This window comes from Centroberyx affinis, unplaced genomic scaffold (assembly GCF_046629955.1).
Source record: "Centroberyx affinis isolate AG114_WGS23_722 - 3 ecotype Tasmania unplaced genomic scaffold, CSIRO-AGI_Caff_v1 ptg004590l_1, whole genome shotgun sequence".
Taxonomy (NCBI): domain Eukaryota; kingdom Metazoa; phylum Chordata; class Actinopteri; order Beryciformes; family Berycidae; genus Centroberyx; species Centroberyx affinis.
In genome coordinates, this window is record NW_027282208.1 from 226879 (window position 1) to 247603 (window position 20725).

At 41.0% G+C, this 20725-nt stretch overlaps 1 protein-coding gene across 1 annotated transcript in view; it reads right to left on the bottom strand.

Moving 5' to 3' along the window:
* Positions 1 to 20725, bottom strand: part of LOC139665453 (protein unc-13 homolog B) — a 200352-nt gene that overhangs the window by 146892 nt on the left and 32735 nt on the right. The window contains 2 exon segments of the mRNA XM_071544463.1: positions 199 to 316; positions 18333 to 18432. Of these exon segments, the coding sequence (XP_071400564.1) occupies positions 199 to 316; positions 18333 to 18432 (218 nt within the window).

A 20725-nucleotide genomic window follows, 5' to 3' on the forward strand; every position in this document is an offset into this window, starting at 1 on the left:
GAAATTATAATTCTGCTTCATCACCTCCATGTTTGTTTTTTATTTCCAACTAAAAGGCACATGAACGCACGCAAATCAGGTGTTCAACTTCACAAGTCAGAGAAAAGTACATCCGATGTGACATTAATGTCAAGCCTTGTGTGTGTGTGTGTGTGTGTGTGTGTGTGTGTGTGTGTGTGTGTGGGGAGGGGGGGTTACCTCGTCGGACTGTCGAATGGTGTCCAGCGGTATCAGTGCCGTGCCGATCATGGTGTCCCAGATCAAACCTTTATTCCACAACTCCACCACCAGGCCTGACTCCAGGTGACTGATCTCACTGTAACACACACACACAAACAAACATTAGATACATTTTAAGGTAGAGCCTGATCTAGATATGACAATTTGTGCCCTTTTTTTTTTTTATTTGCTTAGTGCTCTTTGCTGTGGTGTTTCTGCACTGCCCTTCCCATAGATCACCTGTCAATCAAATGGTGTGGGCGGAGCTTGGATTTTCTGTTGATGCAGTTTGAGTTTCTCTTTTCTTTGTCTGTTCAGCCATGGTGGCTATCAATGCTCATGCTAACTACCCAGTTCTTCTTCTTCTGTTTATTCCAAACAAACCAGAAACATTAAACGCATCACTTCCTGTGCACCACAGGATTTTTTCCCAGGAAAGAGCTACCAGACACTGGCTGTTCAGAACAGTAAATATAAAAGCTTTCATGATGTGGGTGGACTTGTGGATTATTGCTTTAAGATAATCTCTTCCTCCCTGACAGAAAATGTGCATGCAGTGTTCAGGTGTTGAAGTGCTGCTGTGAAAGGGGTAAAAATATCAGTTCATAGCATAATGAGGCACCAGCTTTTGTCAGGGAGGAACAGGTGATAACATTATAATCTTTGATTTTCACTCCTTCAACACGGTGATTTGTCCCCTGTAACCATTGGCAACCACCATGCAAACATTCAGCCACAGGTTTCTGTCATCAGCAGCGAAGAATGGCTGCAAGAACACAGAGGAACTAAAAACACTTTGTGTTCGTTCCTGTGCTGCAGGAACGAACAGCAGAGGCAGCATCCACTTCTTTTGGTAACATATCATCATAAATATCACTAACAAATGGTGAATTTCATTATTTAATATTTATGAATTATCATTTAATGGTTGTATAACAACCAGTTCATGTTGTACATTGCATACTAATTAATAGTAAATAATATATTTATATTGTTAAATCATTATTGATGACATGTTCACAAATCTATGTTTTATATATTGTATTATACTGCTATGAAATTAAATGAATAACTTTTGCCTGCCTTAGTGAACAATTTGTTAGTAATGTTTTATCCAAATTAAACATGTCACAATGAAGTCACTTTTGAGTCACTTTTTCACCTTACTGACTTATTCTCCATACCATAACGGGCACCTATTTAACAATAACTGCCCCAAAATTACATTTTTCAAAACATTTTCCTGTATTTTCTGGTATTTTTTCTTGCCATCCCAACATTCCAACAAATAATACCATCACAGATTTTTAAACAGTCCCAACCTCATATAAAACCTACAACTTCACAACTGGCAACATGGTTCAGTGCTGCAGTTTTGGGTGTTCAGCCGTGAAAACCCTGTTTCCTGTTCCTGAGACAGTGGTTATGTCCCAGTGGGTGGAATTTATTCATTTTGAATTTCCTGTCCCATTAGGTCAGTAAGAGAGCCGGTCTCATCCTGCAGCAGCGAGGGTGAGGGACGGCAGCCCGTCACTTTCTGACAGATCTGTCTGAGGGAGAAGACAGCAGCCAAACACACTCCCTTCCTCATCTGCATATTCATATTCACAGTCCTATTCATATTCATATCGCCTCAGCTTGGCTGTCAGTCATCTCTGATGACACTTCACAGCTGGGATGATGGAGGGAAGGGGGTGGGCGGGCGGGAGAAGGGGGCTGGAGTGTGTGTGTGTGTGTGTGTGTGTGTGTGTGTGTGTGTGTATGTACTGGGAAGGGGAGCTACTTGCCGCACAACAAGGAAGGCAACCAGTGGAACAGCGAGTCAAGTCGAAATGATTATGTTCCTATATGTTAGCATGACTGCCATTAGTCTCCATTGATGTGTTTACGTGTTTGTTTGCTTGTCTGTTTAGGCTCCAGTGAGATGCTGCATTTTATAATGATAGTTTGGCAATGCAAGAGTGATCTTATCGCTCCAATAAAGCTTCTTGAATTGAGGAAATTGAATTGAGAGCCGAGGCCGGAGAGCAGCCCGGAGAGCAGGGGCATGCGATCTATTACCATGCAATTCAGAGCCACGCTTGTCTCATCGGCACCTCACCAGGAAAAACAGTCACAGTAATATGCAATATGGGAGGAGAGAACATGTGCAACCACTCGCATCCAAGATTCAAGATTTGTTTTGGACACGTTACCACCGAATTAAAAAACATACAACACAGTCTGTATTAGCAACCCCAAAATGACAGTGGGCTACGATACATAACTTATGCCATTCGGTGGACTTTTACCTCACCAGCCTTACAGCACCAAGAGTCTTTTATTTATTTCGGGGTTTTTTTTCACAAGATCTCTTTCTCGAGGGAGCTCTGGCCAAGATAGCAACAATACAGAGTTTCAAACAACATACAAGCAAACATTAAAAGCACATAAAACAAAACATACAGTAGCAACTCACAGAATCATATGCCTATAAAAGACAGACAGGAGGAAACTGGTCTAGCTAAGGAAGCAATTACAAATTCTAATTGAATTTGCCTCCAAACCCTTCACTACATTTTTGAATGCCCTAATCGGGATCAGCTCATCTAGCTGCAAATCTGTCTGCAAGTGGTTCCAGGCTGCAGGGGCGGAGAACATACAGTCTGTACACTTTTAGCACGGGTGGCCACATTGGGAATTGAACCCCTGACTCTTGCAGTGTTAATGCCTTGCTCTACCATCCACACAATACAATACATGCAACAATAAGTTATTATAATGTGGCACCTCACCTGTTGGCTGTAACATAAATGAAAACAAAAGGATCTGCTGCTTCATTTACATAACATTACATGGTGACATTACATGGTAGAGTCTGTTTCTGCTTACAGCCTGTTGAGTCAGATGGACAGGGGAGTGGATGTGTGTTTGTATATCTTTAATTCAGTGATTCTCAACCGTTTTGGCATGCACCCCCCCCCCAAAAAACAAACAAACAAACAAAGCAATGCCTGCAAGCAATGTCATTACCTCTTGTTTCAGGTTTAAAGGCACAAAAAAGCCAACTTGGAAACCAAAGAATGAATTCTGTTTTTCCTCCCCAGGCTATCTTAGTGAATAACTAACCCTCGAGGCTGGAACTAGTCATTATTTTCTGAGAAAAGGGATTTTTATCACAATTTCTTCTCCTTGATTTATCTCCTGACTCCTGGGAAAGGTCCCCACCTTCAGGTTGAGAACCGCTGGTTTAATTTCAAGTTGAAACACTCGATGGATATGGAGTGATATTTCTGGTCTGTTTGCACACAGTCTGGTTCATGTCCAGACATCGACTGAAGAGAAGGATGCTGTCTGGCACTCATTAAAACTTCACAGCTGCCTTGATCACTGATATACTGTATATATATTAAGTAATACATTAACACAGTCATACCTCTTTATAGAAACTTTTCTTACCTAGAGAAGATTTATTTGCTTGGCAACAGAGCTGAACAATTAATCAAAAAAAAAAGTCAAAATTGCAAAATGAAATGCAATTTCCAAATCGCAGAGGCTGCAATTGATTGCTTAAGAGAGAGCTGCATCCAAAATGGATTTCTGAACAAGGTGTTTTAGAGCTGCAGGTAATCTTTGATACATGAATCAAGAACAATATTGGTGAAAACCTTTCATTAAGTAAATCCTGCACACTGACATCTATTTTAAAAAAAAACTCACTTTAAACAACAATTTTAAAGTTCTAAAAAAGTTCTGACAAGAAAATCTTGTGATGATATGAATCACAGTTTGCAACTGCAATATTCTGTCAAGTGTCAAATACTTTACTTCACACTCAGTTACACACACTCACACCTGGGAGCTGCCCAGTATAACCAGTGAGCAGCTCCACTCAAGCATTTGGGGTTTGAGTGCCTTGATCAAGGGAGTCGGTGGTGGAGCTCGTCTCATTCACTTTCCCCACCCAGACTTTCCCAGCCTCCCTTGTTTGTTGCAACCAGAAGCCAATTTTTGTCACTATTCCTGTGTTTTTGTAGCGTGTTCCTGTCACATCGGTGGCAATTTGGGTGTGCAAGTCCCAAAAGGGCACGGTCACCTCCACCCATCGGTAGTAATGCATTACCATGACACTCAGTCCAGGGTCGGCTGGTTTAAAGCAAGATGGCGGCGTGCCAGCGAAAAACCAGTGAATTATGATCTACTGCCCGATTTTAATCCATTAGATTATTTAATTGAGACCATGAAACGTAAAACCCCAAATAGGATTAGAAATAGGTCTGACGTTATGCATCCATGCCCTCTGTCTCCTCCCTGCATCAGACGTTTGTGTGTGTGTGTGTGTGTGTGTGTGTGTGTGTGTGTGCATGTGTGTGTGTGATCTTTGTTGAAGCTTTACGTCTGACTCTGCAGATGCCCTCCATCACAGCCCATCCATTATTGAGGGAATGTTTTGTGTTGTATTAAGGAATGAATGGTGTATTTTTATCACTCGGAAACCACAGGCAAACACACACACACACACACACACACATACACACACACACACACACACACTCTGCAGTGTACGTGCATAATACAAACACGTGCACGCACACACACAGACACACACATCCTGCGTCTAAGGATGTACAACAGACCGAGAGAGATCGAGAAAGAAATGAAAAAAGAAATGAGGGGCGAGATGGAGGGGAAGTAAGAGGTGTTAGGGAATGTGGAGCACAAGGCTTTATGGAGAGACATGAAGTAGTTAAGGCTTGAGACGGAGGAATAGAGGCACTTTGGGGAACAGCGGGCGAAATGCAGCTTTTCACATGCGGCTGTAAAGAAAGCTCTACACAGGAAGGCATACTGTATAAACAGGCAGGATCTTTGCCCTTCCAGATCATGGATCCGGCCCGTGAGGAGGCTTGTTTTTCCTCGTATTTGTTTAGAAACCACATGTTCCAGTTTAGATTTGCAAACAAGCTGTACAAAACACTTTTGGACTGTCATGATCGCCCTTCATACAGTAAATTCCAGCTCCTTCCGTGCCAGTTGCATAAAGCTAGTTTAAGACTAGTCTAAGCCTTAGACTGGTCTTACATTCTCAGGTTGGACTAGGCTAATTAAGACTGTCTGTTACTTAAATATTACGACTGACTTATTTTGAGGTAGGAAAAGTTCGCCACCTTCCCCCTGGCTAATCTTGAGTTAAGAACCTTGTTGTTATGGCAACGAGTCGGCCTAACTGTCAGCGTGGGAAGTTTAAATACTGAAGCTGTTTCATAAAAGACAGCAAATCTCATTTTTTTGGAAAGACCTGAAGAAGAGAGCGAGTCCTTAGAAACAGAAACAACACATTAGAGATCTACAACAATCAAGAGGTTGTGGGAACAGGTAAATATAAGTGTTTATAGCAAGTCTGACTTAAGGTCACATTTAAGTCTAAGACTAGGTCTATCTTTATGCAACTGGTGTCGATTCAGTCTAGCCAAATTCAAGTAGAATAGAACTAGAAACCCCACTGCCATTAATATGCTCAACATGCACATATAAACATTATATGCTCTTTTTTTATTCCGCCCTAGAGGTTCTGTTATTTATTGACAAGCACTTATAAGTGCTAAATACCTTGTTGATGCACTAAGTGTTTCCTGCTTTTAACCTCACTGTCGACTCTATACTCATGGCTGTCATGTTAAGTGTGTTGCATGTTGTTTTTGTTTTACCTTTTGTCAACCTGCCTATAAAGCAAATTTCCCTTTGGGGAGGATAAAGGTACTGAACCGAAATGTAATTGAAGTTTTGTCAGCTTCATTGATGTGGCTGGAGCTCCTATTGAGGAGGCCATTAGCATGTTGAATGTTGATGTCATTTGTGTTTCATGTAATTTTTTTTAGCACGTAACATCAAATGCCCGCTACTGATCCTGGCTGGATGATGTCGAAAGGTGACAGATCACTATCTTGCTACACTGGCTCTATGGATACCATCATGGATCACTATATTGCTACTCTGGCGCCAGGATGGCTAGTGTCACAGATCACTATCTTGCTACGCTGCAACAACCAATTAAGCATCAAAGCCGTGTGCTACTGTGCAGATTTATTCTTTTTCTTTTGAGATTGTCTCACATACACAGTTTGTATTTTGTTTACAGTTTGTTTTTATATTTTATTTGTGTAAAGGCCTCACTAAACTAAACATCAAGCACTGATTGGTTGGACTGGATGCCATTCACTGGGTATCCATGTGGGTAAAGAAGCTGTATTGTTCAGGAATGATCTTGAATATGGATTGAAATATCCAAGCTACACATTCTTTGAAGTCAGATGTGAAAAAACATTTTTAGGAGCAGTGGGGCAGAGTGAGGAGCAGGAAGGGGAAAGGCAGCGATCAAACAGTAGTAAATTGTACGTAATTGTAATGTAATTTAATAAACTCGCAAGAAAAAGACTTAAGAGAGGTTGATGTAGAGGGAAGGGAAAAGGTCACTATTTTTTTTTTACACTTAAACACAAGTCAAAGGACAGAGAAAGGCAAGGAAAAGCAGACAGAGCTGAATCACCAGAGACACAGACAGACAGACAGACAGACAGAGACACAGACAGACAGGCAGACAGAGATAGACAGACAGACACAGATAGACAGACAGGCAGAGACACAGATAGACAGACAGACAGACAGGCAGACAGACAGACAGACAGACAGACAGACAGACACAGATAGACAGACAGGCAGAGACACAGATAGACAGACAGGCAGACAGACAGACAGACAGGCAGAGACACAGACAGACAGACAGACACAGACAGACAGACAGACAGACAGACAGACAGGCAGAGACACAGACAGACAGACACAGACAGACAGACAGACAGACAGACAGACAGACAGACAGAGACACAGACAGGCAGAGACACAGACAGAGAGACACAGACAGACAGACAGACAGAGAGACAGACAGATAGACACAGACAGACAGACAGACACAGACAGACAGAGAGACAGACAGGCAGAGACACAGACAGATAGACACAGACAGACAGACAGACACAGACAGACAGACAGGTAGTGACGGGAGTAGGGTTGAAAAAAACTGCCAACTTTCCTTTTTTGGGATGATTTTGAATCAACTTTGGGAATTTATAAGTAAATTAGGGAATCTATGGAAAGATATTTTTCTTAAATTTATTGTCACACATATTTCACTTTGAGTCATTATTGGATAAAACATCTAAAACATATTGTAGACCAACAAAATACTTAAAAGGAGAATCTGAACAAGCATGATGCTTGTTTGCCACTTTTCCATTTTTTCTTTTCCAAAAAATGGCCCAGGTTCCCACAATAATACACTTCGGAAAAATAATAACATAAGTAACTGAGATGTTGCTGCCATCCCCTATATCTGTGGTGTGCATTTACCATGGTTTCAGGTGAGAGAGAGACACATTTTTCTTTCATTTTAAAGCTTTAATATGAAGGACTGGAGGACTTTTTTTAATTTTATTTATTTGAAAATTCCAGAAATTCCCCCAGAGTTCCAAAAATGGAAAATTACGACGAAAACTCTAATAAGCATATTAGTATATACAGTTTAAAGAATATTAAATATAGGAGATAGCAGACCTCTGAACTGTAGCGCTCGTCTTGTAGGTCAAGTCATCAAAAGATTAAGAGTAACTGGTGTGGTGAGAGAGACTGAGACAGGAGGGACAGGAAGGCTGTGACCTCTGCTGCTTTACTGTAAATTAGGTCAAAAGATTAAGACCAAACATGTGGCGAGTGAGGATCGTGGAGAGAGAGAGAGAGAAAGAGAGAGAGAGAGACAGAAAGCAAAACAGAGGGAGAAAGACAGAGATAGTAGTGATGAACCCTCTGAATTTACAAGCTTAGTGACTTAGAAGCACTAGACTTGTAAGTCACCAGTGTGGCAAGAGAGAAAGACAGAGAGACAATCAGACAGACAACAGACAGAGAGAGAGAAAGAGAGAGAGAGAGAGAGAGAGAGAGAGAGAGAGAGAGAGAGAGAGAGAATGAGCAGGGATGAGCACGTGACACCGGATGATGACCCTAAGTGTGACAGGATAAACATTCAACTGCTTATCCCCTTATCCCACTAGCTAACCAACCAGCCATCAAATCACACACACACACGGTCTCTCTCTCTCTCTCTCTCTCTCTCTCTCTCTCACACACACACACACACACACACACACACGCGCACACACACAGGCAGCAGTCCAGTGTCCACAGACGCATCAAAATACCCAAATCATCAGCATTGAAATCTGCCTCCCTAGACTTAAGAATAAGAGCCAAGATAAGACAGAACAGTGCAACAGAATGATGAGAATGTGGCAACAACAGATTAACAGGGAAGAAGAGGCTGTCTGCATAAGGAGCAGATGAAACTAATGACAGATATGCGGAAATTGGTGCAACTAGTAGGCTAGTACTAGTACTAGTGAAACAGTAGGTGATGTAGATGGGCAACACTTCCAGCAACAGGTAACATTTGAGACATTCGAGTCTATTAAATCTATTCAAATGTTTCCCAGCAACAAGATAAACCTATGTGATGAAAGTAACAAAACCGAGGCAACTTCCAGAACTACGGAAGAGGATTAGGGCCACATGTGAAAAATTTCTGAGATTCACTGGTGAAAATACTAAAGGCAGAACTGTGTGAGAATAAAGTCAGAATTCTGTGAAAAAAGTCTGACTTTAAACTCAGAATTCTTAGAGTTTCTTAGAGTTAGAGTTCTTATTCTGAGTTTAGCGAATACATTTTTCAGATGTGGCCCTAATCCTCTTAACTGTCAAAGTCACCAGAAAATTTGCCTTGTGAATCGTTGCCTCACAGACTTAACTCACTAACCTACATTCAGGCCATAAGTGACCACACCACCATCCTACTGTCCAATGGCCAATTTGGGCTAGCCGGTTGCTAAGTGTAACGGCGATAATGTTGCAGCAACGCTAGTATGAGTTTGGCTGCTGATGGACTCGGTAGGTTGCCCAAAAATTCAGATATAGACAACTTTTCCACACTGAGAAAACAAGGAAGACAAACTGGCTGGTCAACTGCAGAAGTTCTCAGCTTGTAGAAAGTAAATTAACTTCCAGCAATTAGTTTCTAGAGTTGCTGGCGGTGTGTGTGTATACATGGTTAGAGCATTTTAGTTTAAATCTGCTCTCTTTATGACATCACCTTATCTCCTTTCTCTGCTATATTTCCCCTGGCATTCTCTGAAATATAAAAAAAAAAAAATCATTTTAAAGTAGAATTATTTTCACTGCAATGGTGTTTAATCAAAAGTTTTGTTGGGAAATTTTTTGGCCCTGCAGCCAGTACAGTGATGTCCCAAGACAGTGTGTGTGTGTGTGTGTGTGTGTGTGTGTGTGTGTGTGTGTGTGTGCAAGCATGTGTGCATGAGTCTCGTTCCATTAATAAATGAGGATAATGAATTGGTTTCTTGGAGGGAGTTTTTGAGGCAGGTGCTTGGCTGATGGGCCAAGGCGACAGCAATCAAGAAAGGCAGGTGTGTGCATGTATGTGTGTGTGTGTGTGTGTGTGTGTGTGTGTGTATGCTTTGACAGACTGACAGCATTGAAATTAACACACCATCCTAAAGTGCATCAACTCACTTGACAGGGGAAAGATGGTCGATATCACTGATGCCCGCAGCAAAAACATGCAACTCTTGACAAGCTCCAGACATAAAATCCTTTCCGCCATATGTTTGTTTTTCTGTGACATAAAGGGACATGTGTTTTGTCTGTGACAGCATTTTCTCAATTTAAATCTAATAGATGGATAGAAGAAAAGTTTCAGTTGCTTTTGCTAGCACTGTTTTGCAACTCCTAAAGCTGCAGGAGGAGACAACATGGACACAACTAGTCAGTTTGCGATGACTTGAATAAACACAATCTCCTCAGCTCTTCGTTCTCTTTTCAATTAACAAATTACTTGGACTTCTCTATCTTACAGGATTGTTCTAGGGCCACAGGAATAGTTGTTTGTCTACTTTCGGGGCACTGTGGCTCTGAGCCTTGCACTTGCCCTTATTTATTGCACTTGTAATATTGGCAATCTGGGAATTTGACCTTATTCCATAGGTTAGGAGAGAGAGAGCCATAAGAAGCAAATTGGCTTCATACAAGAAGGTGAGTAAGGAAAGATTTTTATTGTTGTCTAGGCACAAGTTAGCACAGTTAGGGGAAACTAAGGATTGGGAAATGCAAGTAGACAAAAGCCAGCAGAAATAGTCAGCACTAGACCTGGCCTGGTATTGTAGTCCAATATTCAATGGACTGTTTACTTTGTTTAACTCACTGTGTAATGGGAAAATGAAAAGAATATGAATATGAAAGGAAGATTTGTGGCCAGTAGGGAGACGATATGCTTATCTCACGATATGATTCGTTACACGATACGGGGTTCACGATTCGATACAATCACGATACGAGCAATAAATAAAAGTTCAATGTATGTCAAGTAAAGTCCAACTGTGCAGAATTATGTTTCATTTCTGAGACACAAATCTTTCTAGCGATGGCATTGGCTTGTTCAAATGTAAACAACAATTTAAAAATGTCATTACAAAGTGCAAATAATATAATTTGGATGGAGAGCCTGTAAAATTGTGATGGTCAAGCCGTCTCATTTGTGATTACTACAGCAGAATAAAATGGAGCTGATTCATTTTTCTGCCCCACAATACGTATTGTCACATTTTCATATTGTGATGCCAGTTGGGGCCCGAATTATGGTGACCAATCCCATGACTAAGACCGGATGCCATATGGCCAGGAGTAGTGGGTTGTCAATAAACTGTTCTCAGCTCTTGGTATAATTGCCTTACATGATTTCTGATACCAATCGGTGTGTGAGCTGCTGAGCGGTAGGTGAGAATGTTACTCACACCATGCCATCATCCTTCCTCATGCCTCCCTCCTCTCTAATTGCTCGAGTCTCAACAATGTCCTCATTCGAGAAGGCGAGCTTCCTCCTAAAAGCACAGACGTGGCTGCTGGAAGTGCCACAGAATGAATGAATGGATGTATTTATTTTATTAGATAGTGTGCCACAAAAAGAGCACATAAGACAAAATTGTATTGGTCTCCATGGGGACATTGGGTGGTAGGATACAGCAAGGGAAAAAAGAAAAATAGAAAATAAGCATAAAAACAGAATATAAAGTAAACAATAAAACAATAAAAGCAATACGATAGAATCTAACCAATTGTGGGGTTGTGCAGCCGACAATTTAAACACAATAAGTAGATTTTATGGGTGGGAAGATTACAGTTACAGTTAACTACAGTTACCTAAAAGTACTCATTCTGAAGAACGGTCCCTTTCAGAGATTTAAATTATTTAAGCATTAACCTGTAAGAAGTATTTTAATGTTGTCGGTCTAACTGCTCCATATACTGTTGGGGAGTTTAAACTCTAACAATGCAACATATTTTATGAGCTTATCGTATGTTTTGCATGTGAAACATTATTCTGCAAAGTAACTAGTAACTCCAGTCATCAGATAAATGTAGTGGAGGAAAAAGTACAAGATTTCCCTCTGAAATGTAGTGGAGGAAAAGTAGAAGGTCTCACAGAATGGAAATACTCAAGTAAAGTGCCAGTACCTAAAAACTGTACTTAAGTACAGTACTTGAGTAAATGTATTTAGTTACCTTCCACCTCTGCTCAACAGCTACTGTCTATGTGCCTTTGAGCAAGGCAAGTAACACCCAGCAATATTTGTTAATGTGCTGCAGAGATGTCCTGGCCTACACATCATATTCTACAGACGTAAGAAAACATCTTTGATTGGTACAGATCCCCGCAAAAATCAAACCATAATCATTTTAATACGTTTTTCAATGAAAACGAGAATAATGATGTAAAAAATTATCATTCCCTCTAATGTCGCAAATCATATCGTAATTGCAATATCAGTCAAAATAATCGCAATTAGATATTTTGTCAAAATCGTTCAGCCCAAAAATCATCTGTGCTCAGTCGATCAGTCGTTCCTGACAATCAGAAAGCGCTTCATTAAGGATCACCGTCCCTTTCTTTGGTCTGAGAAGGGCGTCATGCTGAAAGACCAAAGCCTGAACGGACGGCTAACGTACTGCAGCTGGAACAGTCAGGGCTTCAGAAAGGTTAACTGACCAGCTGCAGACAAGAAAGAGTCAGAAAGCCTCAGTCAGAAGGAGGAGGAGGAGGGGGGAGGGGGGGTGAAGAACGCTATCAGCAGGAGAGAGATTTGAGATTGAGAGGAGCTCAGAGTGCAGCTGGGAGTACAGTTACGTTTCTCTTCTTTCTTGTAGTTTGATGGGTTGGGTGGGGGGGGGCGGGGGTGTTGAAGAGGGGCGAGCACATACCAGGCTCAGTCCAAAATCATTCTCTGGTTCGGACTGAAAATGAAAACTGCACTCCGCTCTGCTCTCCACTCCGCTCTCCATCCAGGAAAGTCTATCCACCCTACCTCCCTCCCTCCTCTCTCTCTCTCTCTCTCTCTCTCTCTCTCTCTCTCTCTCTCTCTCTCTCTCTCTCTCTCTCTCTCTCTCTCACTCTCTCTCTCTCTCTCTCTCTCTCTCTCTCTAATCTGGTAGTAGGTTTATTCAGCCCAGAGCGAGACACAGTAGGGCTGCTAATCCTACAACCAGGAAACCTCTTCCAGACACACACACACACACACACACACACACACGCACACAGAGATATATGGCATGGCATATGCAGTGCACAGGTGTCTTCACAAGCACACACACACACACACTCTCACACACACACACACACACACACACACACAGTACAGTAAACCTGATCACACTGACACAGGCTTAGAACACTAACACACTCCCCCGGTGCCTCAGCGCACCACTGACCCAGGATGGACTCAGACTTAGAGCCACTCCCTGCTCAGGTCCTCAGCAGTATATGAATCCTCAGCTGGGACAGACCAGCAGCTCGGCCTCTTGGGTAACAGATCTCTACATTTACAGTAGACTCATTGTCCCACTTCATGCACTTATCCTGCATCTATTCCGCATTACAACTGCAGGGACTTTTTTTTTCTTGAATGTTATATACAGTAAACCAAATTTGTAGATTTTAAGTAATAATCTGAAAAATGAAAAAAAAAAAAGAACTTGCAAATTGCCGCTTTAAAACAAAAAAATTTAACGTCTCTCAACCAACTAGTTACCAGGCCATTCCCTGCACCTTCCAACGACTGACAAGACAGATATAATGAGATGCTGGCTCAGCCCTTAAAGCATTACCCTGGAGATTGAATATTGAAAACTGAATGTAATTTTGATTAAGCAATTCTAAATACTGATATTGATTTACTTAAAATTTGATGTCATTTGTGCCTCTGTGATCTTGATTTTTTTTTTCTCTTTTTGTAAAACAAAAAGAGAAAATACACTTTTGGGGGTGAGAGATTTTTGTCTCACCCCCAAAAGTTTGTATTGTATCTGATTGTATGAAATGTGATATTTACCAAACTGTTTGTCCTAAATGTTCCAGTGTTGCACACTGCTTGCCCTTTAATTGCCCCCTATGGGCCAATTTGAATTTAATTGGCTCTCTTTCTCTCTTATATACTGTCATTTTCTCATTTGTGCAAATAGACAAACAAAACTAATGTCAATTTTCGAACAAAATCTGGGAGAACACTTGAGCCTGTCTGACTGACACAGCTCTGCCTCGCTCCTCCAGTTGAGACCCGCAGTTCTGGGGAATCAAACACAGTTGTACTTCCTACTTGAAACCTCCAGCGGCGCTCCAGCGCAGCACGCCGCTGCCCCCCCAACCCCCCCCCCCCCCGAACCTAACTGCTGCTAATGAAGCTAATTAGCCATTTAGTATAGAATATCCTGGGGTTCCCTTTGTATGTAATCACCAACTTCTTTCCTATCATTATACTCTCAAGTAATATTTCACTTCGGCAGAACATTACAGTGCACGTATTTCGATATAAGCTGTCAGCTGCTAAAATTGGCTGATCTATAATCACCAAGCACCACTTTCGCAATTTCATTTTAAAAGCCTAAAAATCATACTTCTCGCTCTGCTCTACAGACAGAAAAATAGACCCATGTAATATTTTATTCATTCTGTGTCCTGGCTCTATCTTCTGAAGGAGTTATTTTGCAAAAGAGAAAGAGATTGTGGGGAAAAATCACGGCAGAAAAAACAACACAAGTCTAAATAGATCCGAAAGAGGAGAGGGTAATTGCAGAGATTAAGGGTAGAGTATTGATTGAGGAGAGGAGAGGAGAGGAGGAGGAGAGGAGAGGAGAGGAGAGGAGAGGAGAGGAGAGGAGAGGAGAGGAGAAGAGAGGAAGGAGGGTCTTATGTAATCATGTAGATCCACAGTCAATCTCTCCAATCCCTCTAATCAAGCCCTGGGGGATCAGTCTGCAGGACATTAAGACCGATCTGTGTCAGTTTTACAGTATGTACACAATCCATGCCTGATGTGCGTGTGTGTATGTGTGTGTGTGTGTGTGTGTGTGTGTGAGAGAGAGAGAGAGAGACAGAGAGCAAGAGAGAGAAAGAGAGAGATTTATGCGTAGTGTATGTCCAATATGTGCACATGTGTGTGTTTCACAGGTTATCCCTAGATAGAAAAATATTTTGTGAAATAAAAGCCTTTCTTTCTGATTGAACAGAGCCAGGAAATTGATTCTTTAGGGATAAAAGTCCAGTTGTGTTTGGCAGGAGCAGATACAGTTCAGCATATTGCATATCAGATTGTACTACTAACCCTGTTCTACATTAATCTAAGAGTGGATATGTAGTTCGAAGAAACAAGGTGAAAAAAGAAGACCTCTAATAACTGTGTTAAAGACATTTTTAGTACTCTTTAAGGCCTTAAATGTTGTTTATTTTAAGACTTTTTCAGACTATTAAAGGACCCACTGATGTTATGGTCTGGAGTTCTCATTTACAGCTTTAGTAATGTGATACGAATGCAGCATAGAGACACTGCAGAGTGCGTCATACTTGGAAAGCCACGCCCACCGTGGGGGAAAACAATATCGTTAACAAACAGGCAAAAGTGGCGATCGGGAGGAAATCTTTTCAGATATGGACAGCCTGACAAGGTTTTTCCTGTTTTCGAGCAGACAAGTCTGTCAAAGAATTATTTCGGCACACTGCCTCCAACAGAGAAGGAAAGGTACATTGAAAAAAATAACTTAATTGGCCTCCATCAATGTCCTTTTTCATTACTCCAATAAAGCTGGATAAATTATCCCACACAGTGGCCTGAAGTGAAATACTTTGACATTTACCACTACTTCATTTAATCAGCAGGTAAGATCATAAATTGACCTTGAATAATTTCACTTAATATTTAAAAATCTGAAATACAGCTATGCTTTTCAGACTATAAGTTTGAGCGACGCTGACGTGACATTGGTCGTTAAAGTGGATTGTTGCTAAGTTAACTCTCTTATGTTAGCTAACAAGTCAGTGAGATTTCTCATTACTTTTGCACCCTGGACTGACAGTCAATACAGAGCAAACTATCCTGAGACCCACACATGAACACAACTCATCTGTTGCATGGTAGCGTTTAAACACATTTTAACATTCAGGTTATCTTACAAGAATATATAACTAGATAATTACTGGTAAGTTACTGACCAGTGACAAAATACTGGCCACATTATAAGTGTATTTACTCTCGGGGGCCCGAAGTTTCCCCTCTCTTCTACCATGAGCCACTGTGAGCGCCTCTCTCCTTACAGCCTGGATCCACATTTTTCTTCTTCACGGCTCCTTATTTTGCTCAGGAACACAAAAAACTGTAATTCGTGGTTTTTAAGTTTGTTGGCTGTGAATCCCACCACACAACAGCTATTAGGCATGTTTAATTTGGGGAGTAATGACAATGATGTGCATTCAGTCACACAAAGTGAATGGAGAGCGGTGCAGTGGTTTCCCCCACGATGGGCGTGGCCTATTTTATGTCTCTATAGACGCATGATAGGTAAATGCATGACTTCTACAATGGCTACCACTGTGAGTCATCTTAGAACGTCTAAATAGCTAAAATGTAAATGTAGAAAAACACTTACACTAGCTGACATATTTAGACGTTTAAAAATAAAGCATGACGAGTGAAGCTATTAAGAAGGCATTCATGTAAAAGTACAGACATTTGATTGTGCTCAGAATTACCATACCCGAGAACAAAAAACAGTGTTATTCAGAATTCTACTAATGCACAATAACTGGTTCGGTTGTCATTAGTTACCGTCCACCTCTGTACTGGAAACGCTTCCTCAAGCAACTCTCAGCACTGAAGCACAGAACAATGCAACCAGGGAATAAATTCAGCCAGCTGGTATCAGAGGTCAGGTCACAGGTTTGACTCAACAAAGCAAAGGGAAAAAAAAGAAAAGAATTGAAGAACGAGAATGAAAGACCGATAGAATGGAAAAATCAAAAATCCAATATAAAAGAAAATTCATTTTTTTTCTGTTTCTCGGGCGGATAAAGCCACAAGTCAGAACAGCTAACAACCACCGAAAAGAAGGAAAGTTGAAAAGCAGAAAGCACCTTCAACAGCTGACAGAAAGGACTCCAGTATAGAAGAATAACCTGTGAGATACAATACACACATTCACCAGAGCTATACACTTTAGCACCATCTCTTCTATATGCATACAGTGGTAGCCATTGCAGACGTCTACCTTCAAGCATTTATCCCGCATCTTCCCTGTGTTAGTGCTGTAGATAGTTAATTCTTGAATCAGAAACAGCAAACACCAAAATACCAGACTGTCACACAAACCTCTGGTAAAGTCTAGAAAAAGCTATCAACTATTGTATTGACCAGTGAGATTAGTTGAAAAGAGAGTAAAGCCAATTCCTCTTGGGGATAGAGCCAAAAAATGCAGGAGTAGCTCAGGAAATGTAGTAAAAAGAGAGATTTCTGCAGTTGCCTCATCTGTAAGCCGAATCACCAAACGTTAGGCCTGTTGCACTGTGAGTGTGTATGTGAGACAGAGAGAGAGAGAGAGAGAGAGAAAGAGAGAGAGAGAGACAGAGAGAGAGAGATTTATGCGTAGTGTATGTCCAATGTGCATGTGCGTCTATGTGTTTTTCACAGGCTATCCCTTGATACAAAAATATTTTGTGAAATAAAAACCTCTCCTTCAAAGCTGCACTAGGCAAGAACAAATTCCTAACCCGCATCACCAAACATCAGGCTTGTTGCACTCCTTTCTTTTTTGTCCCCTCCCCAGTTTCCTGTCTCTCCACCAACTAGTTACCAGCCAGACCAATCCTGAAAACTCAATTTTTCCCAAATAATTCCTCTTGGGGATGCATGGAGCCAAAGTGCAGCAGTGCTTCAGCGAGCCTACAGTGGAAAGCGGGATTCCTACAACGGCTACATCTGTACATTTCCCCCCCATGGAATCAGCCCGGAGCTAGACAATTCATTAGATTTATCATTGACTCATCCGTTTATCTGAGGTCGGCGTGTAATTTCACTTTCTATCCATCCAACCAGCTCCAACCACAAATTCCCATTTAGGAGCCCGTGTCAGCCAGCCAGACTGGAGTCCCACAGGCGGCCGACGTTCCCATTCAATTTCAGTCAGTCCAATTAGAGCCAGCTAGCAAGCTAGCTAGCAAGAGACGTCTGGCCCGTATTCATCTAAGGGGTGACACACACTCCGAAACCCCAATTTCCCTCTGCGTTTGTCTCAATACGTCTCCAGAGAGAGGCCCCTTTATATGCTGCTGCTGTCAATATGAACAGCAACACCGAGCAAAACAAGCGAGATTGGAAATCAAGACAAGAGTAGTCAAAACTGAATCTCATGTCTCACTTCAGCTTCAAATCTATCAAGGTGTTGTGTTGTGAATTCTAAATATCAAATAAAATTCAAATATATTATTAATTCAAAGCAAGTTTCAACTCCGCTGTCCCGAAAAAGCTATAGTGCAATGAAAAACACTTGCAGAACGAGTTATTTATAAAACAAAGGCAAAAACTTGGCCTTGGTCTTCAGAGAAAAGTCAAAAGAACAAAACAATACAAGAAGGTATAATATACAGACTAAGAGCAGCCATGTCGTCCCTCTTGGTGGAGGAACAGGACGATACTTACAACATGAAGTCTTGTTCCCAGCATGGCTGATCCCCTCGGACCGTGATGGTGGTGCTCTTCACGTTCTGCACCTTTAATGTCAGGTAGGCGTTGAACTTATCTGGAAAAGATGGGAAATGACAATCAAAAATTTGCATCTTAGACATTTGCCTGATGGTCTAACCCAGAGTTTACGTACAATTAGTGCAGTACTAGAAACAAACTCTTGATGTATCCAGATCCAGATGTATCTATTGCAGAAATCCCTTTTTTATAGCATACTTGCTGAACTACAGGTTATGGATTAAATTTGTTGTACTAATGTCAAATTTCTATTGTTTTTTCACTGTCATGTAGTTAGTTTATTGTGTATTGTTTTGTTCTGATTTTTGTATACCATCGAGGACCACAGTGGAAACAAGTGTTTAAGTTGCTTTTATGCATCCTCTGGCTGTTGTTTGTACCTTTTTATACCCAACCCATCAATCAATAAATCAATCAGTCAATCAAACAATCAATCAGACTTCGACCAAAAGAGGAAATGTGTGGAAAAATCACGTTTTGCGCTCTTTTCACACACTAGAAGTTAAAAGAAAGGGTATGGTAAGACTAGGGTTTTGTGTCAAAATACATTCATTTATACTAGTGCAAGCTTGTCGGCATAAATGGATATTGTGTCATATTGTATGTGTTTTTGTGATATCAGAATCAGAATCAGCTTTATTGGCCAAGTATGTACACATACAAGGAATGTGACAAGGACAACAAGAGGTAAACCTAAACATTTAACTACTATATACAACGTAAACAACACTAGGGCAATAGTGCAATGGTGCAGAGTGCAAAGATGCTGGAATAAATATGAGTTGTTGGTGTAACAGGTTACATTATATACATGAGATATTACACATTACATACATTATACACACATTATATGTGATTATGTTTCTCTGATGTTGTTGATGTATTGTAACTGCTTGCTGTGAACCAAATTGCCCCACTGGGGACAATAAAGATTTCTACTACTACTACAATACCTGCGTAACATTCAATAATTAAGTACTGTATCTGTATTATTAATGCAGGATCAATTCAGGATAAATGAGGACTTCTGCAGTGACTACCAATGTACATCAAGATGCTCAGCCATGTGTCAGTTTAATGACACAAATGTTGACCCTGACTTTCCCTGGGTTTCATGAAAGTGTATTCCCTTTTAACTTATCGGTAAAGGAGTAGAAGAACTCAACAGGAGAAGCCTTAATGAGAAAGTCGGTGGATTTAAGGAGAACACGGGGCAGGATGATGCAGACCGGGGCGTTGCAGCATCCTGGGCCGGCCGTGGCAGAGCTGCAGGGTTAATAGGGATAAGATTTGAAATGCTTCAGGTCTAAGAGCCTTTTCCCCCAGAGAGAGGGGGGCTGGACGACAAGCCCGGGATCCAGCTGATTAGCGATCTCTCCAGGGGCCTTGGCAGCCAGAGAACTCTGGGAAAAATCGTTTACCAGCTCATTTACCAACAAATTTCAATTTTGGAGAGACCGGCTGGGGAGAAGTTTTGAAACTGGTCAGACTGATGGAGGCTGAGGTGTTGTGGCGAGGGAAGCGAAGGGTTCGACTGCTGGTCATAATAACAGGTGCCACAGAAACCCAAGGTGAACCTGCAGTGCTCTCTGTTAACACAAAAACTGTATTTATTTGTTTCTACTTACTATTTCTACATATGAAGAGTTTTGTGCAAAACAAGATCTCAACCATTTGAAAAAAAACACATCTATTCTGACAAGATGATTGTCGGCATAATCGTAAGGAACGTTATGCGTTATTGATAAAATTATTTAAAGACCTTTGCTTACAGAATAGCTAGAATGTGTTTTTGAAATAGGCAGCATTTTTTTTTTTACCAAAATGGATATATACTGTAGTATTTTTGAATAAAATCCATCATACATCAGCAACTCAACTTACTTTTGCAAAAACAACAAATTGTGTGCTCTATACATCTATTTTTCATGTGTATTTGTATGTGTAATGTGAAAAAAATCTAAATTTATAAAGCTTTAATGCAGCCACTAGGCTTCATCCAGTAAGTTGTCAACTAAAATAGCCTGGAAAGGGAAACTAAAAATCCTGATTTGGCGTCAAAGTTCACCATTCTGCGCTTCTATGCCTTCAATAGGGCGTCACAAGTAAGCATTACTTCATTTTTAGGGTTCACAAGCTGAGAAAGATGGAAACCGCTTTTCTATTCAGCCAGAAAAATGCACAGATTTACTGCTATTGGACTCAAGTTTGTAGCGTAAGATTTAGTGTTACCTGTTTATCCTGAGGCTCCAGAAAAACATCTTCATAAATTCACTATAGATTCAACTTGGGGAGAAGATATAAATTCCCTCTCTCCACGGCAATAAGCA